Source organism: Bubalus bubalis, chromosome 3 (genome assembly GCF_019923935.1).
Source record: "Bubalus bubalis isolate 160015118507 breed Murrah chromosome 3, NDDB_SH_1, whole genome shotgun sequence".
NCBI classification, from domain to species: Eukaryota; Metazoa; Chordata; class Mammalia; order Artiodactyla; family Bovidae; genus Bubalus; species Bubalus bubalis.
Window position 1 is genome coordinate 7295286 of NC_059159.1, and position 23903 is coordinate 7319188.

The window sequence follows — 23903 nt, forward strand, 5'->3', positions numbered from 1 at the left end:
GGCGGGGCTTTTAGGCCTTGGGATGGGTGTGTGTGCACATGCAGGTGTTATGAACGGGGGAGCTGCCATTCTCATTCCCAAGGGAACAGCTCATGGGTGTTGAGTGCGGGTCTCAGAACCTCAGCACCCACCACGGGGCCTGGGTGTGATCGCTGTTGCCTTCCATTGCCCCTGATGACGCTGGGATCTTACACCCCAAAAAGGTGGCTGATTCCAGTGCAAACCGGATAGACAGGCTCAGCGAAGAGGGATGAACCCCCGCCCCAAGTTCCAACTGTGGAGCAACAGGGTGGAGCTGGGGTGGGGCCAAGGTAGAGGAATCGGCCCCCCACCGTGCCCCCAAATTCGGCTGCCCCACCCCCAGGCCTGGCTGGGGAGAGGGAGAGGAGGCTTCTGGAATTCCTTCTTACTTCCATTCACTTCTGAGAAACATGCTTTGAGTACCTACTGTATACACAGCCCAGGGCTGAGGCTTTGAGAATCTCAGATAAGACCTTTGCCCTCCAGGATGTTTATAATCTGGTGGAGGGAAGAGGGCTGATGGTCTGAAGTGGGGGAAGTCTTGGGAGATCTTTGGGGAAGGTGAGGGCCTTAGACTCATCTAGGCTCTGGGTGAGTGGTGGAGCCTGGAGGGTCAGGATTGGGGGGTGAGGTCGGATCCTCGTGATTGGGGAGCCCAAGCCCCGCCCCCAGCCGTGAGGTCCAGAGAGGGCGGGTCTGCTACAACAGACCCTGGTGGGTTTTGAGCTGGGGTGTGAGCGATCTCATTTATGACTTATTAGCTAAGGTGCTTCTGGGACTTTTTTCAACCTTTCACTCTGAAGCAGGTAAGCTTAGAGCCCTTAGGAGATGTTGCATTGACTGGGTGGGGCCCAGCAGTGGCGGTGGGGCGCCAGGCTTGGCACTGTTGACATTTGGGGCCTTCAGGAGCAGCAGCATGCCCGGCCCTGCCTCCCCAAGACATGACAACCAGAAACGTCTCCAGACGTGGTGCCAGTCAGGTACCTTCCTGGGTTCATCACCAGCCAGGTGACCTTGGACAAGTTCTTGTTCAGTCACTCAGTCGTGTCTGATTCTTTGCAACTTTGTGGACTGCAGCATGCCAGGCTTCCCTGTCCTTCACCATCTCCTGGAGTTTGCTCAAACCCCTGTCCATCGAGTTGGTGATGCCATCCAGCCATCTCATCTCTTCTGTCGCCTCCTTGGACAAGTTCTTCATCCGTAAATGGAGAGGCTGGTAGAAACTACCCCACAGTGTTGGTGTGCGGATTAAATGAGTTAGTGTGTAAGTCGAGGGGCCTAAGTAGCTGGTGGTTCCAGTATTAGCACAGCTGTGAATGTTATCTGGCTCAAGGCTGAATTTGAAGGGTCTTGGCATCCTCCAGCAGAGGTGTGTGACCAGGTCCCAGCAGACAGTGGGATGCACAGAGCTGGAGCTCAGAGCCTCACATCTGGGGAAGCAGGCAATGTCTGCCCTGGAGGGGCTGGTCTGCAGGGCACCGAGCTGGGAAGTGGGACTTGGCACCATCATCGGCCAGTCCCAGGCGGCTTGCAGATGCCCACTTCTAAACCAGTGCTGGGTCTTTCCCTCCAGCACCTTCTGGCGAAACTCTTTGACACTCGCTGCCAGGGAGGTGCCTCAGAGAGAGCAGCATGTCCTGTGTATTGGGGAAGGAGCTCTGTCTGTGGACAGATGCTTGAAAGCCCCTGCTGGGGGCTGATTGTCTGAAGGGTAGCTCCGGTTCACCGGGGGCTCAGGGCCAGGACTCTGGAGACAGGTGGTCTGGGTCTAGATGCCAGCTCACTGAGTGACTGCAGAAACGTCTCTCTCTGCTCCTCAGTTTCCTCATCTGTAAAGTGGGTATTATCGGAGAAGGCAACGGCACCCCACTCCAGTACTCTTGCCTGGAAAATCCCATGGACGGAGGAGCCTGGTAGGCTGCAGTCCATGGGGTCGCTAAGAGTCGGACACGACTAGGCGACTTCACTTTCACTTTTCACTCTCATGCATTGGAGAAGGCAATGGCACCCCACTCCAGTGTTCTTGCCTGGAGAATCCCAGGGATGGGGGAGCCTGGTGGGCTGCCGTCTATGGAGTCACACAGAGTCGGACACGACTGAAGTGACTTAGCATAGCATAGCATAGCATAGCATAGCAAAGTGGGTATTATAGTAACCCCTCCACCCCAGGTGGTATGCTGACTGAGTTAAATTGCTTTGAATGGCGCCCACATATGGCTGATGCCCTACAGAGTCAGCTTCGTCTTCGCCTGCTCCTGACAACTCAGGTGGTAGTGTTCCCACTTCTGCAGGTGAAACTGAGGGCTCCATGCTTGCACGGCCTGAGCACCTGGAGGGGCACCAACTCGGAACACAGCACCCAGTTCCACCTGCCCACAGCCAAGGCCTCAGGGTGCTGGCCCTGACTCTCACCCGTGCCTCATGCTGGGTCCTTGGGCCAGTCAGGAGGACAGAGGAGTCAGCTGGCCATGCCAGCAGGGCCGCCGGGGACCACATGTAGGGACTGTGGGACCCACAGGAGGGAGGAAGGGACCCCGAGGGCACGTTGCTCAAGTTAAGTAAAATCTCTTCCTTGAAAAATCCCTCGAGGCCCGGCCTCCCTAGTGAGACCTGCCAGCCGGCTGATAAGGGCACCCGGGCCCTTCCTGCCTGGGACCACCCTCCCCCACCCCAGGCTCTGAACAAACAGTGTGTTCCTGACCAGCTGCCCCTGTCCAGGGCGGTCTGGTCCTGGCTTTTGCATGGCTGGGCCCCTGGTGTCAGGTGACAGGCTCCCAGGGAGGGCCAGGTTGCTGCCAGCGCCAGGAATCTGGGCTGACCACACCCAGTCTGGGCCAGTGCCTCCCTGTCCCCCACTCCGCCCCCCAGCACACCCCCAGGTGCCCCTGGGCAGCCTTCCTCCCCGCCCCCAGCAAGTGCTAGGGGCTCCTCAGCCCTCGATCTTGGATGGGGTCCTCCCTTTCTGGGGGCAGGGGGGACCTCTGCTCTCTCCCTTCCGGGGAACCCGAATGAGACAGACAGGCTTTCTCTCTGCACCAGGCTTATGTTGCAGTCTGGCAGCTCCTACAAATCTCTCCTTTCCCAATTCCCTGTCAAAAGCGTTCATTGTTCTCCCTTCTCCTGGCAGAGGTCACCTGAGGCAGGTAGCAGGGCGGGGACAGTGCCAGGTAGGCTGGATGTTGGGCCCGGGAGGTAGGGGAGGACAGCCCACGGCTGCCAGGCTCTGGTCAGCCTCTGCTTTGAACTGGAGCTGGAGGCGGCTGGGAGGGCTGGGCCTGCGTCCTGGGCGGAGGGCTGATGGAGGTTGCTCTGTGCCTTATAAGTCCACACAGGGGCCCCCAACCCCAGGGCTGAGCCCCTCCCATACCCGGGGGCTGCTTCCCTTAAGGGAGGTCTGATACTTGCTGTGCTCCGGGGTCCTGGAACTGTGCCTAAACCCTCCGCCAGCCTGGGGGAACGCTGCCCACCTGGGCCCAGTGCTCCAGGCGGGGGAATCGAGTCTTCAAAGGCTGAGAGGAGTTGGAGGGAGGGGCACCTGAGCATGAGGGGCAGCCAGAGCGCAGGCCACGGTGCCTCGTGGAAGCCTCTGCTTCTCCCAGTGTCTCCGGACCTGAGGGTCCACCCCCTCCCTGTTCCCCTCCAGGCTTTCACTGACCTCTCTTCTCTCCCCATATCCAAACCCCAGCAAGACCACCAGGGCCCCTCATAACTGGCCTGGGGTCCCCATGGCTCCTTGTTCTGCTGGGTCCCCGAGCACATATTTCTCATGTTGCTTTGCCTCAGTCAGGGGTTCGTGGGTCATATTTCCTGTGGAAGCAGGGCCACTGTGCCCACTCCCGGACCTGGGGAAGCCCCCGTCTCCACACTAATTACACTCGAATCCACTCTCTTGGCCCCAGCCAGTTAGTTGTTGCTCAGTCTGACTCTGCGACCCAATGGACTGCAGCACGCCAGGCTTCCCTGTCCTTCACCATCTCCCAGAGTTTGCTCAAACTCATGTCCATTGCGTCGGTGATGCCATCCAACCATCTCATACTCTGTCGTCCCCTTCTTCTCCTGCCTTCAGTCTTTCCCAGCATCAGGGTCTTTTCCAATAAGTCAGCTCTTCACATCAGGTGGCCAAAGTATTGGAGCTTCAGCATCAGTCCTTCCAATGACTGTTCAGGATTGATTTCCTTTAGGATTGACTGAGCCAGTTAGGGTCACCATTAAATTCTCTCCCATTTTGTTTTGTTTCAGCCACATTGTGAGGCATGTGGGATCTTGTTTCCCCGACCAGGGATCAAATCCACACCTTCCACACTGGAAGCATGGGGTATTAACCACTGGACCACCAGGGAATTCCTCCATTAATTTGTTTTTGAGGGAGCTTTGGTCCCTCCCAAGTTGTCAACTTGGAGAAGACGCCTTGAGGGATATGAGGGAATGAGAGAGAATCTTTGAAGGAGGCAGGGGCCTTAAGGAGCAGGCCTCTGCCCTGTGAGGCCAGCTGAGCCCTAAGGCTCATCTTGTCCAAGCCAAAGGCAGCCCTGCTCAATGCAGTCTTTAGGGTTGTCCTGTGGACCACACATGAGATGAGGCAATGTAGCCCGCGCAGCTGCAAACACCTTTTAAGTGGTAGCTGAGGATTCTAAGTTTCGTGGGCCTGACTCAGTTCCTGTTCTTTCTAAACCAGCCTATGAGAAAGAATGTGGTTTGGGAGGGAAGGGTGGCATAGTGTCCTCAGGACCCGAAAGGAAATGAGCTATGAGTACAAGTGATTGAACCGTAGACCTGACCTTTATCTCCCGCTGCGTTGGAGGAAAGAGTGACCTGCAGCAGGAGTGACTCGGGTGAGATATTAGAACTTCCTGCTGATGCATTGATAGGATAACGTGTGGCCTGAGCCCCTGACGGAAAGCTGTTTTCTCTTTGGCTTGACTTTCCTGCCAATGTCCCGAGGTAGACGTGTCTAAGGCAGCACCCTGGTCTGATGGGAATATGAGACGTACACAATTTAAAATGTTGTCGGAGCCACATTACAGTTTTTTAAGCAAGTGAATTTAATTTTGATGAGGTATTCAACCCAATATATCCAAAATGTTATTGTTTCAACATGTAGTCAACAGATATTAGATTTTCTTAAATTATTTTTTAAAATAAAAAGGATTATTCTATACTTACGCTCATCTCAATTTGGCCATTATGTTTTCTTTTCGAATATGTAATCTATATTTAGCATTTGGAAGATTTACAGTTGAAAAAGGAAATTCAAGGTTCTGGTCTGCCTGACTCCAGCCCCTGTTGCTCTGGAACCCAAGAACATAACCTGGCAAGTTTTCTAATTACTGAATTGTGAGGGCCCATCCTTGAATTGAAGTTAAATACAATTAGAAGTTCAGTTCCTTAGTGGCGGTAGCCACACTGCGAGGGCGCAGGATCTACTCATGGCTTGTGCGTATTTTACAGGGCGTCAGGGCTTGGGCCCCCCACCAGGCTCCTGCTGGGTGCTTCCTCCAGAGTCCTCCAAATTCCAGAGGCTTTGGCCTTGAGCTGCTGCTGGTGGTGGTGATGGGAAAATGCTGTCAGCCCAGGGAGGCCCCAGCAACCTGGGGCCGGCCGAGGGGGGCTTCTGGGGCAGCTTTTCCCACACACCGCATCACCCTCCTTTTCCTGGGAAATGTTTACATTCCAGATACCCTGCTATCTCCCCAAGGCTTTTCCAGGCTCTGCATTTTTTACATAGCTGAACAGGAACCTGGACTGGAGCGGGTGGGGGTTCCTGCCGTCCCACTGCCGCCCCCTTCCAGGTACAGCCACTTAGAGGGCAGACTGTGTCCCTGGCAGAGAACCGGGCCTGCGGGGGCCCACATCTATGTATCCCAGAATAGCCACTCTTTGGAGCTCTCGTCCCCTGGTCGACCCCAACACAGGGCCTCCTTCCTGGATCCACTGGTCAGGGCGGGCGGGCAGGCAGCAGTTGGGTTTGCTAAGCTATCGCCCCATGTCACCAGGACTTATCTCTCTCTGCTCCTTGCAGGCCAAGTGAAGCCCAGAGCAGAGCCTTGGGCCTACAGAGAGCTGCCTCACTGGGGAAGCCTTTTTCTGCAGGACAGTCTCCATGGTTTAAAAGAAAAAAAAATCTTCAAATTAGCTGGCTAACATCCTGTGTCCCACTCTAATCTAGCTCTACAGGTTCAGTATCCCCTGGGGTGGGGACCAGGGGTTGAGGTTTGCCAACTAAGAAACAGGTGAAAACCCTCCTGAAGATGGTTTGTCAATCTCAGTCTCTAGTGTTTACATCCATACGTTTTTAACCTGTAATTCCACCCCAGGACATCTGCCTAAGGAAATACTTAGTTACAGGCAGAGATAAGAGAGCAAGACGAGTCATCAGTGTAACCGTCAGTTGCAAAACCTCGGGTAACAAAGTAAATACTCAATAATAGAGGCCCAGTGAGTTAGGGTTCCTCCCCCTGAAGACTATTCTTCAACCATTTAAAAGTCATTTTAGGAGTTCCCTGGTGGTCTAATGGTTGGGACTTGGCACTGCCATGGCCTGGGTTCAATCCCTGGTTGAGAAACTAAGATCCCACAAGCTGCAAAGGGCAGCAAAAATTTAAATAAAATAATAATTTTTTTAAAAGTCATTTGGGTGCTTTGAACAGCCTGGGCTGGCTTTAGGTAGGAAGACCGAATACAGAGCTGTATGTGTGTGCATATATCCATGTGGTGTGGTCCCACCTAAGTCTCTGCTTTTTTTGTTGTTTTTTTTTTAATTTATACTTTATATTTTTATTAAAAAAATGTTAAACTTATACGTATACATATGTATTCTCTAACCAGGGACCAAACCTGTACCCCCTGCAGTGGAAGTACAGCGTCTTAACCACTGGACCTCCAGGGAAATCCCAAAATTAAAAAAAAAATTTTTTAGAACGGTTACTTCCATTTACAGTCTGAAATCAGATTGATTATATTCTTTGCAGCCAAAGATGGAGAAGCTCTATACAGTCAGCAAAAATAAGACCAGGAGCTGACTGTGGCTCAGATCATGAACTCCTTATTACCAAATTCAGACTGAAATTGAAGAAAGTAGGGAAAACCACTAGACAATTCAGGTATGACCTAAATCAAATCCCTTATGATTATACAGTGGAAGTGAGAAATAGATTTAAGGGACTAGATCTGATAGAGTGCCTGATGAGCTATGGAATGAGGTTCGTGACATTGTACAGGAGACAGGGATCAAGATCATCCCCATGGAAAAGAAATGCAAAAAACCAAAATGGCTGTCTGGGGAGGCCTTACAAATAGCTGTGAAAAGAAGAGAAGCAAAAAGCAAAGGAGAAAAGGAAAGATATAAGCATCTGAATGCAGAGTTCCAAAGAATAGCAAGAAGAGATAAGAAAGCCTTCCTCAGTGATCAATGCAAAGAAATAGAGGAAAACAACAGAATGGGAAAGACTAGAGATCTCTTCAAGAAAATTAGAGATACCAAGGGGACATTTCATGCAAAGATGGGCTCGATAAAGGGCAGAAATGGTATGGACCTAACAGAAGCAGAAGATATTAAGAAGAGGTGGCAAGAATACACAGAAGAACTGTACAAAAAAGATCTTCAAGACCCAGATAATCACGATGATGTGATCACTGACTTAGAGCCAGACATCCTGGAATGTGAAGTCAAGTGGGCCTTAGAAAGCATCACTACGAACAAAGCTAGTTGAGGTGATGGAATACCAGTTGAGCTCTTTCAAATCCTGAAAGATGATGCTGTGAAAGAGCTGCACTCAATATGCCAGCAAATTTGGAAAACTCAGCAGTGGCCACAGGACTGGAACAGGTCAGTTTTCATTCCAATCCCAAAGAAAGGCAATGCCAAAGAATGCTCAAACTACCACACAATTGCACTCATCTCACATGCTAGTAAAGTGATGCTCAAAATTCTCCAGGCCACGCTTCAGCAATACGTGAACCGTGAACTTCCTGATGTTCAAGCTGGTTTTAGAAAAGGCAGAGGAACCAGAGATCAAATTGCCAACATCCACTGGATCGTGGAAAAAGCAAGAGAGTTCCAGAAAAACATCTATTTCTGCTTTATTGACTATGCCAAAGCCTTTGACTGTGTGGATCACAATAAACTGTGGAAAATTCCGAAATAGATGGGAATACCAGACCACCTGACCTGCCTCTTGAGAAACCTGTATGCAGGTCAGGAAGCAACAGTTAGAACTGGACATGGAACAACAGACTGGTTCCAAATAGGAAAAGGAGTACATCAAGGCTGTATATTATCACCCTGCTTTTTTAACTTATATGCGGAGTACATCATGAGAAACGCTGGACTGGAAGAAACACAAGCTGGAATCAAGATTGCTGGGAGAAATATCAATAACCTCAGATATGCAGATGACACCACCCTTATGGCAGAAAGTGAAGAGGAACTCAAAAGCCTCTTGAAGAAAGTGAAAGAGGAGACTGAAAAGGTTGGCTTAAAGCTCAACATTCAGAAAACGAAGATCATGGCATCCAGTCCCATCACTTCATGGGAAATAGATGGGAAACAGTGGAAACAGTGTCAGACTTTATTTTTCTGGGCTCCAAAATCACTGCAGATGGTGACTGCAGCCATGAAATTAAAAGACGCTTACTCCTTGGAAGGAAAGTTATGACCAACCTAGATAGCATATTGAAAAGCAGAGACATTACTTTGCCAACAAAGTTCCGTCTAGTCAAGGCTATGGTTTTTCCTGTGGTCATGTATGGATGTGAGAGTTGGACTGTGAAGAAGGCTGAGCGCCGAAGAATTGATGCTTTTGAACTGTGGTGTTGGAGAAGACTCTTGAGAGTCCCTTGGACTGCAAGGAGATTCAACCAGTCCATTCTGAAGGAGATCAGCCCTGGGATTTCTTTGGAGGGAATGATGCTGAAGCTGAAACTCCAGTACTTTGGCCACCTCATGCGAAGAGTTGACTCATTGGAAAAGACTCTGATGCTGGGAGGGATTGGGAGCAGGAGGAGAAGGGGACGACAGAGGATGAGATGGCTGGATGGCATCACTGACTTGATGGACTTGGGTCTGGGTGAACTCCGGGAGTTGGTGATGGACAGGGAGGCCTGGCGTGCTGCGATTCATGGGGTCGCAAAGAGTCGGACACGACTGAGCGACTGAACTGAACTGGACAAAGTATTGAAGTTGCTCAGTTGTGTCCTACTCTTTGGACTATACAGTCCATGGAATTTGCCAGGCCAGCATACTTTCCCTTCTCGAGGGGCTCTTCCCAACCCAGGGATCAAACCCAGGTCTTCCTCATTATGGGCGGATTCTTTACCAGCTGAGCCACAAAGGAAGGCTAAGAATACTAGAGTGGGTAGCCTATTCCTTCTCCAGCAGAACTTCCTGACCCAGGAATCAAACTGGGGTCTCCTGCATTATAGGCAGGTTCTTTACCCACTGAGCTATCGGGGAAGCCACAGTTATTACAAAGTGTTGGCTCTATTCCCTACATTGTATGATACGTCCTTGAGCCTGTCTTAGACTCAGTCATTTGTACTGCGCACTCCCCACCTCTGAATGCCCTTCCTGACCCCTTCCCACTGGTAACCTCTAGTTTGTTCTCTATATCTGTGAGTCTACTTCTTTTGGTTATGTCCGCTGGTTGGTTGTATTTTTTTGGATTCCACATATAAGTGACGACATAGAGTGTTTGCCTTCCTCTGAGGTCGCTGTCTGCAAGTATAGAGCCACACACATCTTCAGTGGGACACGCAGCCTTGCTAGCAAGGGTTGCTCAGTCGTGAGAGTGTGGGTGACTTTTGTTCTCTTTCTCAGGCTCCTTTGTATGTTCCAGGTTTTCTAGCACATGTATTATTTCTAGAAAGAGAAATGAGCAAAGGCATGTGTCTGTGACAAGCACTCCAGAAGCTTCCTCTGGGGGAAGATGGTGGAAGAGAGCTCACAGTGGCAGGGGTTCAGCCCTGGAGGAGCCTTGGGTCACCCAGAGTCAGGAAGGGCGGCTGTGGGTTCTGCCGGACCCCACATGCCCACCTGGAGCTGTGATGCAGCCGGGCTTCCAAACTGCCTGGTGCCTCCCCTATGCCGGCCCCGCAGACTTGCCCCACACCCTGGCAGGAGGGCTGGGTGGGCTCCCCACAGTGTAGGCGGTGGAGTAACCGTGTCAGAGTTCCTGGATAGCAGGGGGCCCCTGAGGCGTCTGGGGAGAATGAGCTCCCAGTGAGGGCCACGTGGCCAAGGACCAGGTCAGGAATGGACAGAGGGTGTGGCCCAGGTGGGTCCAGCTAGGGACCGGGATGCGATTGAATTCCTCCTTCCTGCTACGGGTGGCTCTGTACTGCAGCTCCACCCTCTGGTGCTGACCCCTGCCCCCAGCTGTGGAGGGGCAGAGGGGACGTGTCTGCAGGCCCGTGCACGCCTGGTTCTCGTTGCAGACGGTGGAGCATGGCTTCCCCCACCAGCCCAGCGCCCTCGGCTACAGCCCCTCCCTGCGCATCCTGGCCATCGGCACCCGCTCCGGAGCTGTCAAGCTGTATCCTTTCTGTCCTCCCGGCTCCCACCCAGGGAGGCCCTGGAAAGGCTGGGGGCCTTGGCCTTGGGTGAGATTCGAGAAAAGACTCCTCCACTGTCCATATAAAAAGAAGTTGCAGATGAGCCCTCTCGTTCCAGGGACGTTGCAAGTACCCTCTTAGGAGTCAGCCCTGAATGCAGCGAGTGCAGGCCAGGGGTGGGCCAGGCAGTGCTGCTGCGGTTGTTTTTCTTTCCCCACCCCTACCCCGGAAGAATCAACCGACTGGCCCCAAGCTAGAGACAGGGTGGCCTTGGGTCAGAGGAGCTGTGCTAAGGGAGCTGCTCTTCCAGTTTCTACCCCTGATCATGTGCACTCACACACACACACACACACACACACACAGGCACGGACAGTCTACCCAGACACACACGCACACACACAGGTTGGTTGTCCCTACAGTCTTTCCCTGGCCTGAGGGTCGACATGGTCCAGTGGGTCTATTTCAGAAGCCAGGACGGGGGATCACTGCTCAGGCCGTCTGGCCTGGGCTGGGCTACAAGTCTGGAAGTCCCAACCCTGGATCTGACCTGAGCCCCCAGGGAGGGACCCAGGGGGACTGGGAAGTGGGGGTAGGGTTCACATGGGGAGAGCCCAGCTGGCACCTCCTTGGACAAAGCTGAAACTCCCTCCTGCTCCTCTGCTGCCGGATGGGGGCGGGGAGCTAGGCAGGGGCTGGTGTACGAACAGGGGGGCAGAAGCCAGGTCCCACAGGGCTCAGCCCTCCCTCAGCTGGTTAATCATTGCCGCCCCACGGCCATATCCTGGTTACAGCTCTCAGTGCTAAGACTCGCGCTCCCCAGTTGCCGTGGGTGGGCCCACAGGTGCCCGCTGTGTGTCTCCTCATGGTGCCACCATGCGGTGGCTGATGGTCTCCTACAGGTCAGGTTTTGGGATTCAGGGAGGCTGGGGGCTGCAGTGGGCAGGCTGACAGTTGCCAGGGCAGCCCTCCCTGATTGGCTGGCCTCCCCCTCGGGGTCAGCTTGCTGGACCTTGTCCTTGGCTGGCCTACTGCTGTGTCCTCCCCACCCGCCCCCCACAGAGGGGTCCCGCTGCCTGGAGAGGGAGCCCTTCTCTGTTGAGGATTTGCACTCCGAGGGCAGGCCGGGGGTTGGGGGTCTTGCCTTCTGGAGCTGTTTCCTGAGCCCTCTCCTCCTAGCTATGGCGCCCCAGGTGTGGAGTTCATGGGCCTACACCGCGAGAACAACGCTGTGGTGCAGATCCACTTCCTGCCTGGCCAGGTGAGCCCACCCCACACCCTTCTTACTGGGTTTGGTGCTAATGAGAGGACCCGGGACAAACCTGCCCTTCCCTGGCCGCAGTTCATGACCCGCATCTCTGAAATGACACCCTGGGCAGCCCCCGTGTGACGGTGTGTCGTGTCGAGGCCACGGGAACGCTGCCCTGCCCTGGTTAACGAGACTGGCCACCCCCGCCCCGTTCCCTCCCCAGTGCCAGCTGGTCACCCTGCTGGATGACAACAGCCTGCACCTGTGGAGCCTGGAGGTCAAAGGCGGGGTGTCGGAGCTGCAGGAAGAGGAGACGTTCACGCTGCGCGGCCCCCCAGGGTGAGAACTCGTCTTGTTGCCCCCAGCCAGGGAGCGGGCTGGGCTGCGGGCCGCCTCCCCCCATCCTCTCGGAGCCCCAGCTCTCTGCCATCGGTCTGCAGCCTTGGCAGAAAAGAGTAAATATGTTTATCCAGTCTGAATCGCCGTGAACGCCATTAAAGGGCACCCCAGGCTTGGGCATCCCTGGCACCACTGAGGGAGTCAGGGGATTCCGCCCCTGCCCCCGCTGTGGGTCCCCCTTTGCCTGGGCAGCAGCCGGCTCACAGGCTGTCCTTCCTGTCTTCAGGGCTGCCCCCAGCGCCACGCAGATCACTGTGGTCCTGCCACACTCCTCCCAGCAGCTGCTCTACCTGGGCACCGAGAGCGGCAATGTCTTTGCGGTGCAGCTGCCGGCCTTCCGCACGCTGGAGGACCGGGCCATCAGCTCGGACGCTGTGCTGCACCGGTGAGCCCCAGGCCCCTCGTGCCCTCGGGGTGGACGCAGCCCACTCCCTTCCGCCCCAGTGATGCCTCAGGAGCTTATCATTTCTCTCCTGGAAAGTCTGTGGGGACAGGAGGGCAGACTCTGAGCACCCCCCAACCTGTCCCCCAAACTGAGAATCTTGTCCTCCAAAGTATTAGCACCCTAGCACCAAAAGGGGTCTTGGGAGTACTTGTCATCCCATTTAAAGGGGAGGAAAAGGAGGCTCACAAAGACCGTGTAACGATGCTGCTCTCAGCCCGGTGTTCCTGGCACCAGTACCGCCCCTTTCAAAGCCTAGGGGCTCCGCCGCAGGGCGGACAAGGCCCAGACTTCCCTGGTCGAATGGGCAGCTTCCGCTGATGCTCGCGTTTTGGAGTCTCGGCTACTTGTTCGCTCGCAGGCAGGCTCCACGGCCCCAGACGCCTGACGGCCACAACCTGTAGGATTCTTGGGATCATTTCAGAATCTTTGCTCCTGGACGGTGGTGTCTGAAGTAGAGAGGAGTTCAGATCAGGTCTGGGGGTGGGGAGGGGGTGCCAGGTCCCAAAGGGAGGCAATGGAGGAGTCTAGCAGGAGCCCGTGGAGACAGCAGGGCTGGGATGTGCAGCCCCTTCAGGCTCGAGCTTCCTCAGGGCTCTGGCCCAGGCCTGTTGTTCTCGCAGTCCTCAGGCCCCAGGTGATGGTCAAGCCGAGCTGGGTGTTGCTGGGCTGGGAAGATTCCTGCTTGGGGCTGGGTCCCTCTGAGCACTGGGCAGGGTAGACTCACACTGGGCAGTGTGACCATGGTTGGAGCAGGACTGTTTGCAGGGGGCCAGGCATGGCTGGTGCTCACCAGGGCCTCCTGGTTTGCAGGCAGGACAGTGGAAGGACCTGCTCCTCAGTGTGGCCGAGCCAGCGCCCACCTCACCCACACCAGTGGGCATTTAGTCGGTCAGGGAGGAGCCCTTGCTGGGCTTTCCTAGCCTGAGTGCCCTGGGAATCCCTCCTATGAGTCTAAATCCTTGTTTTAAATGTAGCAAGTTAGGTTTGGGTTTGAGCATAGAAGCGCCCTCAGGATTCGGGCTGTTTCCATTTCATCCTTGCTGTTGGCTTTTGGTCCCGTGCCTGCTGCCTCATAGGCTTCTGTTGGCTGCAGCACCTCCAGACTTCACATCAGCATTCCAGGCCCAGAAAAGGAGGGGCTCAAGGCCACAAGAACTGATAACAGAGTTTTGTTTTGTGGGGCTCAAAAACTATTTTTATGGAACGCAGGTGCCTTACAGAAATGCACTAAATTTGAATGTACGTTTTAACAGATTCTTGTTAAGCGAGTGTCCATGCAGCCAACTCTGGGAAAAGACAGAACTTTGCCAGCCCCACCCCCCTCCCCCAGGATCCCCCTCCTGCCCCTCTCAGTCACAGCTCCCTCCCTCCCCCAGAGGTAACCTCCACATGGACTTTCCTAGAAACCACGTCCTTGCCTGTCCTGGTGGTTGTACCCCCTGTGTCTGCATCCCTGGAGGGTTTTCTCCATCTCTATGCATTACTGTCCCTCTCTATGCATTACTTCTCTCTCCCCTTGACGATGCGTCCTAGCAGCCTTTCCATGCTTGACACATTCAGCGCCCACTGCTTTGCAGGTGCCGTGTATGTAGTTAATGGGTGGCCAACACTCTCAGCCATGCTGCGTCAGTGGCTGGTGACCTGGCTCACACTGTCCTTTTGCCCAGGTTGCCAGAGGAGGCCCGCCACCGGCGGGCGTTTGAGATGGTGGAGGCTCTGCAGGAGCATCCCCGGGACCCCAACCAGATCCTTATCGGCTACAGCCGGGGCCTCGTCGTCATCTGGGACCTGCAGGGCAGCCGTGTGCTCTCTCATTTCCTCAGCAGCCAGGTAGGGGTGCCACCCGGTTCTCCCCAACGCCCACCTGACACATCCAGCCCCTGTCTGAGGCAGGGGGCGCAGGTGATGGGACCGCCCCCCGACCCCAACCCATGCGCGCTGTTTCTTCTTTCCCGCCGCGAAGCAACTGGAAAACGTCTTCTGGCAGCGGGACAGCCGCCTGATCGTCAGCTGCCATTCCGACGGCAGCTACTGCCAGTGGCGCGTGGCCAGCAACAGCCCGCAGCCGGAGCCCCTGCGCAGCTGTGTGCCCTACGGTCAGTGCTCTGCCCGCCGCCGGGGGCCTCCCGCCAGTGAGCGGGGCAGTGTCCTCTCCCGTCCCCAGGCGATCTCCTGCTTTCCAGGTGTAGGTGCCCAGCTCAGAGGAGCAAAAGCCGGGGCCCGGAGAGGGTGAGGAGGGTGAAGGCAGTGATGGCAGCCATACGGCGGGTTTTCTGACACCCACTCTGTGGCTTTCTCTGGGGACTGCTCAGGCCAAGACTCCTAAGCCTAGATGTGCTCCGTGGGTGCGCGGGGGTCTGTGCTGTGGCCCACGGGCCTCTGAAAGCGGGAGGAGCGTTCGAGCTCATTCCTTCTCTTTTAGGTCCTTTTCCTTGCAAAGCTATTACCAAAATCTTCTGGCTGACCACCAAGCAGGGGTAGGTGTCAGTGCCCTGTCCTATTCCCTTGCTAGAGTCTTCCTGGGGAGCTAAAAAGGCCGCTCAGGCCTCTTCCTGGGGAAGGTGGTGCATAAACGACGCCTTTGGGTCCCACATCTGGGCCTCCAGGCAACAGAGAGGGGGCCATTCATACCTCTCTCTGGCAAATTCCTGAAAAAAATATTCCCTTTCTTTCCCTTTCACCCTCCTGGAGAGAGAATTCAGATCAGCAGGATCCAAACTCGGTCTTACCAAACAGAATCATACAGGGAAACTTGATACAGAAGCATAAAAGGGTGATGGGATCTGATTGAAGTGGGCCTGGTAGCAGAGACTCAGCCCACAGTCTGCGTGCCCTGCTGCTCACCCCCACGTTCTCCCAGGCTATTGAGTTGGGACAAGATAGGGGTCCGCCCCAGCCCCTCCTGGGAACCTTGAGTGCACACTCGCCTTGAGACTGGCCACCCTCCCAGGCCCTGCCCTGGTGGCCAGTCACAGGACTGCCCCTCGGCCGGCTCAGCCATGAGGTGAGCCCCAGCCCACCCCTGCTCTTCTGTGCCTGCCAGGTTGCCCTTCACCATCTTCCAGGGCGGCATGCCACGGGCCAGCTACGGGGACCGCCACTGCATCTCAGTGGTCCACAATGGCCAGCAGACAGCCTTCGACTTCACCTCCCGCGTCATTGACTTCACTGTCCTCATCGAGGTGGACCCTGCGGCTGGTAGGTGGGCAGGAGTGGGTGTGGAGGATGGGTCCCCACCTATAAATAAAGAGAGGGGGCCTGCAGGTGATCCCAGCGCTGCCGCCCTTGAGTCCCTCAGCCCCACCGGGGGCTGCTCCCTTTCCTTCCCTGCTGGCCTGGGGCTTGTCCTTGTTGGCCACACCTCCCGCCCACCCTAAAGCTCTCCTTGCCCTTCAGTGGCTCACCTGGGACTTAGCCCAAAGGGGGCCAGATCTGCACTATTGGGTTTAACACTCACTTGGACATAGTGAAGCCCTCCTTGTGGGGTGGGGCAGATAGCAGTGTGGGGCCATTCGAGCTGGCCTCCTGGAGCTCAGCCAGGCCAACAGAGCGCTGAGTCAGCTTCCTAAATTCGGTGACAAGCAAGACCAGAAAGGGCCGGTGTTGAAATCTGGAGAGGAGGCCTGGCGGGAGATCTCCTGATGACTCCTCCCTGGACAGGCCCGAGGCCTCCGGGTGAGGGGGGCTGTGGGACAGCTTCGGTCACCCTGGGCTGTGCTCTCCAGGCCTCGCCGGCAGCTCTTTGGAGGGAGACTGTGAACCTGCTTTTCCTCTTTTTCTCAGCCCCTTCCATCCTCACATCTGACAGCGTGCTGGCAGCCAGAGCCAGTTTTGGGTCAGTTCTTTTAGATTTCCTATACTGATGATCTGTGAACAAAACCAGTTTTCCTTCTTCCTTCCCAATCATCTGCATAGCTTTTATGTCCTTTTCTTGTCCTACTGCGTTAGCTAGTGCTTGAATAGGAGTGGTGAGAGGAGGCTTCCTTGCCTTGCTCCTGATCTCAGTGGGAAACCTTCAAGTTTCTCACCATCAATTATTAAATCAGCTGTAGGTTTTTTCCTAGTCTTCCTCAAGTTGAGGAAGTCCCCTCTATTCTTTTCTTTACTGAGAGGTTTTTTTTTTTTTTTAATCATAAATGGGTATCAGGTTTTGTCAAACACTTTCTCTGCACCCAGTGTTATACTCATGTGATTTTCCTTTTTTAGCCTCTTGACACAATACATTACATTAATTGATTTTCAAATATTGATATACCTGATATGCGGCGGGGCCGGGGCCAGGCTTACATACCTTACATACCTGGGATGAATCCCACTTAGTCGTGGCATATAGTTCTTTTTATGCATTGTTGGATTTGGAGCCTGTTTTAAATAATTTATTATTTTTAAATATTTATTTAAATCTATGTATTTTTTTGTGCCCAGTCTTAGTTGTGGCATGCAGGATCCTTAGATGCAACATTCAGGATTTAGTTCAATCCCTGGCTAGGGATTGAACCCAGGCTCGCTGTCTTGGGAGCATGGAGTCTTAGCCACTGGACCACCAAGGAAGTCCCTGAGCCTGTTTGTAAAATGCAGATTCCCTGGCTACAGCCCCTGAGCCTCAGATTCCACCGGGCCAGGCCGGGCACACTGCTTCCTTGTGGCTCCTGCAGCCCCTGACCCTTGGCCTGTCCCCACAGCCTTCGATGACCCCTATGCCCTGGTGGTGCTGGCCGAGGAAGAGCTGGTGGTGATTGACCTGCAGACGGCTGGTTGGCCTCCAGTCCAGCCTCCCTACCTGGCCTCCCTGCACTGCTCTGCCATCACCTGCTCCCACCACGTCTCCAACATCCCGCTGAAGCTGTGGGAACGCATCATAGCAGCTGGCAGCCGGCAGAGCACACACTTCTCCACCATGGTAGGTGCGGCCCGGCCCGGCCCCGCCCAAGGCAGGCCCCGCCCCCAGGGCCAGCCCCGCCCCACCTCAGGCTCCACCCAGCCCGTGAACTTCGTCATCTCCTCCAGGAGTGGCCCATTGACGGCGGCACCAGCCTGGCCCCGGCCCCGCCGCAGAGGGACCTGCTGCTAACAGGGTAGGTGATGCCAATGGCAGTCTTCTCCTGCCAGATGGGACGTGCGGGGTGGGAGCAGAGCCTAGAGGGCTGCGTGCCGGCCCGGCAGCCCTCTGACGGGTGGCAGGCGGGTTCCGCCCACAGGCATGAGGATGGCACGGTGCGGTTCTGGGACGCCTCGGGCGTCTGCCTGCGGCTGCTCTACAAACTCAGCACCGTGCGGGTGTTCCTCACCGACACAGACCCCAACGAGAGCCTCAGTGCCCAGGGCGAGGAAGAGTGGCCACCCCTCCGCAAGGTGAGGCCCTGAGCTTGGGCCCCAGGGAGTGTGGGGGTGGGTCAGGCCCAGAGCTGAAGGCCACTCACGGGATCTCCTCTCCCTCGGCAGGTGGGCTCCTTTGACCCCTATAGTGACGATCCTCGGCTGGGCATCCAGAAGATTTTCCTCTGCAAATACAGCGGCTACCTGGCTGTGGCCGGCACAGCAGGGCAGGTAGCATCCCAGGCTGGGCGTGGGGAGCAGCGGGGAGGAGTGGTCAGAGGATCCAGGGCCAGGAGCTTCCTTCTCAGCATTGTGTGGGGGCGTTGGGGACAGCAAGGCCAGGAGCCTGGGCTTCCCAGGTGACTCGGTGGTTAAAAAAAACCCATCTGCCCATGCAGGAGGCATGAGACCAGGTTCCATCCCTGGGTCGGGAAGATCCCCTGGAGGAGGGCATGGCAACCCATGCCAGTATTCTTGCCTGGAGAATCCCCATGGACAAAGGACACTGGTGGGCTACAGTCCATGGGGTCTAAAGAGTCAGACACAACTGAAGTGACTTAGCATGCACACGCTGGGCCAGGAGCTAGTCTCCTGAGTGCCCACTGATGGTGTTGACAGGAACATCACCTGCCCTTGACTTTTCCCAGTGAATAGGAGTTCCCAGATCCCATTAGAAGGAGGCCTTTGGGATGGTGACTTCTCCTCCAGAAGCCAGAATTAAGGGCCAGAGGTTGGGCACTTGTGACCCTGGGCCTTGGTGTGTGTCTTGGGTCCCCTGCCATCAAGGTCCTCGGGCCCAGCTGTCCCTTGGAGCCGGGGTGGCTCAGCCCATCTGCCGTCCGCCCAGGTGCTCGTGCTGGAGCTGAACGACGAGGAGGCGGAGCACGCAGTGGAGCAGGTGGAGGCCGACCTGCTGCGGGACCAGGAGGGCTACCGCTGGAAGGGCCACGAGCGCCTGTGTGCCCGCCCGGGGCCCGTGCACTTCGAGCCCGGCTTCCAGCCCTTCGTACTGGTGCAGTGCCAGCCCCCGGCCGTGGTCACCTCCTTGGCCCTGCACTCCGAGTGGCGGCTCGTGGCCTTCGGCACCAGCCACGGCTTCGGCCTCTTTGACCACCAGCAGCGGCGGCAGGTCTTTGTCAAGTGAGCAGCCCACCCAGGGCGGCCGGGGCCCTGGGTCTGGGATCGGCGCCTGAATCGGCAGGGAGTCCCCCAGAGCATGACGGTGCTGACGGCCCCACGTCCCCCCCGGCTCCCAGGTGCACGCTGCACCCCAGTGACCAGCTCGCCCTGGAGGGCCCACTGTCCCGCGTGAAGTCCCTGAAGAAGTCCTTGCGTCAGTCCTTCCGCCGGATCCGCCGCAGCCGGGCATCCAGCAGAAAGCGGCGGCCCGCCGGCCCTCCGGGAGAGGTGAGGCCAGGGCCGGTCGTGCCTGCTTCGGCCACGGGCTCTGGCTCATCTACCCCCGCCCGACCTCGTGACCTCGGATCTATCGCCCTGCCTCTCTGTGCTTCTCTGTCCCCAAGTGTGAACGGCAGTCTCTGTAACACCTCGGGGTCACATCCTCGGTCCATGAGACCAGGCGGATGGCGGGTGGTGGGGGACGCGGTGGCCAGTCCTCCCTGGAAGGGAAGCATGGAGCAATCTGATGCCCCCCCGGGAAGGAAGGCCCTTGCCCACCCTCAGGCCATGCCCACCCGCTGCAGGTGCAGGAGGGGAGCAGCAGGGCAGAGCGGACCGGCCTGCAGAACATGGAGCTGGCGCCCGTGCAGCGCAAGATCGAGGCGCGGTCGGCAGAGGACTCCTTCACAGGCTTCGTCCGGACCCTCTACTTCGCCGACACCTACCTGAGGGACAGTGAGTGGCCAGTCTGAGATGGGGGAGCCCAGGCAAGCATCCTCTGGCTTGAGGGTGTGTTGGAAGCTGCTGGCTGATTTGCCCTTAAGAGGGTTGCCCCTTCGTGAGCTTGGGCAGAGCTGGAGCCCCCGCGCCTGCCTCTTTCTCTATGCGGCCTGAGTCTGGTCGCCCTGGCTTCATACCCAGGCCCCACTGTGCTCTAGAAGCGTGACCTTGGATGTGTCACTTAGCCTTTCTGGGTCTTGCTTCTCCCCCTATAACATGGTGGCGCGGCTTCCTCCTAGAGTGGTTGCATGCATTGGGACATGCATGAGGCCCTCTGGAAGCTGTCTGACTGTGTCTCTTCTCCTGCCAGGGCAAGGGTGGGCCGAGGGCTCTTTGCTGCTGTATCTCGAGGGCTGAGCCGTCCTGGGCTTGGGATCATCTGCTCAGGGCCCTTGGTTGTCAGGGAGCCTTGCAGGCCCTTCCTGTCAGGACGTAGGCAGGGCCCACAGCAGCTCCATTTCACAGAGGAAGAAAGTGAGGCTTGTGAAGTTCGCTGGCTTGAACTTAGAGTCACACGGGTAGTGAGCCAGGTCTCCCAGCTCCCGTTGAGCCCCAGAGCCAGGGGTTAAATGTAAACCTTGGCCTCCTGGCAGGTTCCCGCCACTGCCCCTCGCTGTGGGCTGGCACCAACGGCGGTACTGTCTACGCCTTTGCCCTGCGCGTGCCCCCTGCTGAGCGGAGAATGGATGAGCCAGTGCGGGCAGAGCAGGGTGAGTGCTGGGCAGGGGGAGGGTGCTTGTCTGCCTAGGCTGGGGGCAGGGTGGCATCTTCAACCTCATCTCCATCCCTACCGCCTACCTCCATCCTGCAGCCAAGGAGATCCAGCTAATGCACCGAGCGCCCGTGGTGGGCATCCTGGTGCTGGACGGACACAGCGTGCCCCTTCCCGAGCCCCTGGAAGTGGCCCACGATCTGTCAAAGAGCCCGGACATGCAGGGAAGCCACCAGCTGCTCGTCGTGTCGGAGGAGCAGTTCAAGGTGCCTTACGGGAGGAGGCAGGGCCCCCAGGGATCCCTCCACAAAGGACAACCACTGGGACTCCTTTAAAGTTGTGTATGTAGTTATGTGAGGGCTGCAGAGGCACCAGAGAGAAGCGAGGTCTTGGTGGAGTCTGCAGGGTCAGTGGTAGGGACACTGAAGCGGGACTTGTGTCTGTGGAAGGGAGAGAAGATGCAGACAGGGAATTAAGAGACCCTGGCTTCCTCACAGTCCAAGCACAGTAACCACACGTCTGAGTGCCGAGGGCAGGAGCACTGGGGCTGAGCAGGCCTCGCCAGGAAGCTGGGCAGGCGGCAGAGGGCCAGGCCCAGCAGCGGCACCGGGCAGGGACGCGAGAAGTCCTCGCTTGGCCAGATGAAGCACTGAGAACTGGTCCGGCCACCGGTGTGACTGGCTGCCCTGCGCCCTAGGTGTTCACGCTGCCCAAGGTCAGTGCCCGGCTGAAGCTGAAGCTGACCGCCCTGGAGGGCTCGCGGGTACGGCGGGTCAGCGCAGCCCGCTTTGGCAGCTGTCGGGCTGAGGACTATGGGGAGCATCACCTGGCCGTCCTCACCAACCTGGGTGACGTCCAGGTGGTCTCACTGCCCCTGCTCAAGCCCCAGGTGCGGTACAGCTGCATCCGCCGGGAGGACGTCAGCGGCATCGCCTCGTGCGTCTTCACCAAATACGGCCAAGGTGTGTGGGGGGCGGGCCCGGCGGGGCCTCCACCCCCTGGGCCAGGTTTGGGGGCTCCCACTGCATCGTGGGGGCTGCTGGGAAGGACAGCCTGGGGTATTTCAGCCAAAGCCAGGCTCCTTAGGCAGAGAACTTTCAGAGGCTCTGATCCCTAATGACCCCCCAGTGTGGGGATTGGGGGTGGGTAGTGCAGTGCTCTTGGCAGCCGCAGGGCCAACTCGGGCTGCCCTCACCTGCCAGCCTTCTCCACCCCACCCCCAGGTTTCTACCTGATCTCACCCTCCGAGTTTGAGCGCTTCTCTCTTTCCACCAAGTGGCTAGTTGAGCCCCGATGTCTGGTGGATTCAGCAGAATCAAAGAACCGCAGCCGCCCACGCAACGGATCAGGCCCCGAGAAGTCCTTGGGCCGAGCCAGGTGGGTGGAAGGGCAGGTGGCCTTTGCTCCACCCGTTCCTCGCCCCGCCTTCCCTGGGGTGCCGGCTCTGGGGCTGCTCAGAGTCCCTTTCCCCCGAAACTCAGCCAGCCACCCCACCCACCCTTTCCCAGCCAGAATGGGGAGCCTCATGGCCTCCTGATCCTTACGGTCTCTTCCCCACAGGAATTCAGGGAGCCAGAGTGATGGAGAGGGTAAGACAGGTCTCTCTGGGGCCAGGGGCCTGTGGGGGCAGAGGTGCGGCGAGGGCAGCTGGGGAGGGTCGGGGAGCCCAGGTGGTCATGCGGCATTCGGGCTGGGGGTCACACAGTTTCCCTTGCGGTCCTGGGCTCCGGCTCCAGCACCCCCGCCCCCACAGAGAGGGAGCCAGGGCAGCAGAAGGCCGACGGCTCACGTGGCCTGGCCTCTGCCTTTCAGAGCGGAGGTCGGGCCCTGTGATGGAACACGCTCTGCTCAATGACGAGAGTGAGTCGGGGCAGGAGTTGTGGGCTGGCAGGAGGGATGTTCGGGGTGGGGGTGGGGGGTACTCGGAAGCCCAGGGTGGAAACGCGAGCTGGTTTCCTGAAGAGGGCATGCCAGTTCACCAGGTCAGCAGAAGGGGGAGCGAGGCGGGCATCCGGCCCCACCTGCACTGTCCTCACCGGGCCTCTGCTCCCCGCCTCTGCCCTGCAGGGGTTCTGAAGGAGATCCAGAGCACGCTGGAGGGAGACCGAGGGTGAGTGACTGTCCGCCTCGCCGGGGCGGGCCCCAGGTGCCAGGAGAGCTGTGGGTGTGAGGGTCCTCATCCGGAGTCCCATGGACGGTGACAGCCCCGACTTTGCCCATGCAGGAGCTGTGGCGATTGGCGTTCTCAGCGAGTGGCTGTGGGGTACAGCCTCAGCAACGGGGGAGGTAGGGGCCCTGGGCGCTGCTGCGGGCTTGGGGGGCGTGGGAGGAGGAGGAGGCCCCGTCCCCGCCCTCCTGGACCCTTAGGCTCATCCCAGCCCTGACACGTGCCCCCGCTTGCTGGAAAGCCTCCGTGTCTGGGCTCACGCTCTGGTGTTCTGTCTCCTGCAGCGGAGTGAACGGGACGCGTGTGCAGCCTGCACAGTGATCACACTACTGAGGGCCCCTCCGCGGGGCCCCGCCTACCTGGAGGAGCCCAGCACGGGGCCGTGCAGGGGCTGGGGCACCCCAGGGTCCAGCCTGCCGCTGCTCCTGGCCTCAGGAGAGTGGGGACCCCCACAGCCCGGGGCTGTCCCTCCCCGGGCCCTGACTCTCCTGGTTCCTTTGTTAATGTTGCACAATTTTGAACCCCCCTTCCCCCCCTCCCCTTTTGTAGTGGGTTGGGTTTTAAATTATAAATGTTAATTGCCTCCGGATGAAAAAGTTTTTAATAAACACCTTATTACCTCTTCACCAGACTGGTCCAAAGATTTTAATTTTTTTTTTTAACTTGTGCAGAGATTTTTCCATGTAAATAGAAACGATGGTTAGCTGGTTCCTTGCCTTTGCCCCCTGGGGTCCATCCCTTGGACCAGGTTGGTGCTCAGGAGAACCTGTGGGTTCTTTTAAGCTATTTGGAATCAGATACACGAACTGTACGTGGTTGTATCTGAACACCACATGCCTTCTCTCTTTGGGAATAAATGATAACATGTTACCAAATTGAGTCTCTCTGACTGCATCCCTGGGTGCGGGCCCGTAGGAGGGCCCTGGCCACTCCTGGCCAGCCTTTCTCTGCTGTCAGGAGGGGAAGATGCTCACAGGATGTTGACCTGATGGCTTCTCCTGGACTTCGGGGAAGGACTATGGGGAGCCACCCAGGTGGGGTCAGTGCCTGGAGGTTAAGGTCTCAACAAGCCAGGGACTTGATTCTTCTTGGCCTACATCTTTACCCACCTGGTATCTTGTTTTTTAAATTACTTTTGGCTGTGCTGGGT

The 23903-nt window shown here is 56.9% G+C and overlaps 1 protein-coding gene across 5 annotated transcripts in view; it reads left to right on the forward strand.

Moving 5' to 3' along the window:
• LLGL2 (LLGL scribble cell polarity complex component 2) overlaps positions 1-23379 on the forward strand; it is a 36517-nt gene extending 13138 nt beyond the window's left edge. For 3 of the 5 annotated variants that reach the window (XM_044938577.2, XM_006045251.4, XM_044938578.2), the window contains 24 exons: positions 10453-10550; positions 11746-11827; positions 12039-12154; positions 12441-12599; positions 14327-14489; positions 14623-14755; positions 15082-15136; positions 15703-15857; positions 17342-17559; positions 17667-17734; positions 17858-18011; positions 18102-18206; positions 18823-19115; positions 19232-19382; positions 19679-19829; positions 20468-20584; positions 20686-20852; positions 21284-21548; positions 21810-21963; positions 22147-22175; positions 22399-22446; positions 22654-22696; positions 22811-22872; positions 23038-23379. In XM_044938577.2, the coding sequence (XP_044794512.2) occupies positions 10453-10550; positions 11746-11827; positions 12039-12154; positions 12441-12599; positions 14327-14489; positions 14623-14755; positions 15082-15136; positions 15703-15857; positions 17342-17559; positions 17667-17734; positions 17858-18011; positions 18102-18206; positions 18823-19115; positions 19232-19382; positions 19679-19829; positions 20468-20584; positions 20686-20852; positions 21284-21548; positions 21810-21963; positions 22147-22175; positions 22399-22446; positions 22654-22696; positions 22811-22872; positions 23038-23045 (2994 nt within the window). In that variant the 3' untranslated portion in view covers positions 23046-23379. Of the gene's footprint in view, positions 1-5239; positions 5333-10452; positions 10551-11745; positions 11828-12038; positions 12155-12440; positions 12600-14326; positions 14490-14622; positions 14756-15081; positions 15137-15702; positions 15858-17341; positions 17560-17666; positions 17735-17857; positions 18012-18101; positions 18207-18822; positions 19116-19231; positions 19383-19678; positions 19830-20467; positions 20585-20685; positions 20853-21283; positions 21549-21809; positions 21964-22146; positions 22176-22398; positions 22447-22653; positions 22697-22810; positions 22873-23037 lie in introns of all 5 variants that reach the window. The other 2 variants (XM_044938575.2, XM_044938576.2) reach the window with 1 other exon arrangement.
• Positions 23380-23903: the final 524 nt, after the last annotated feature.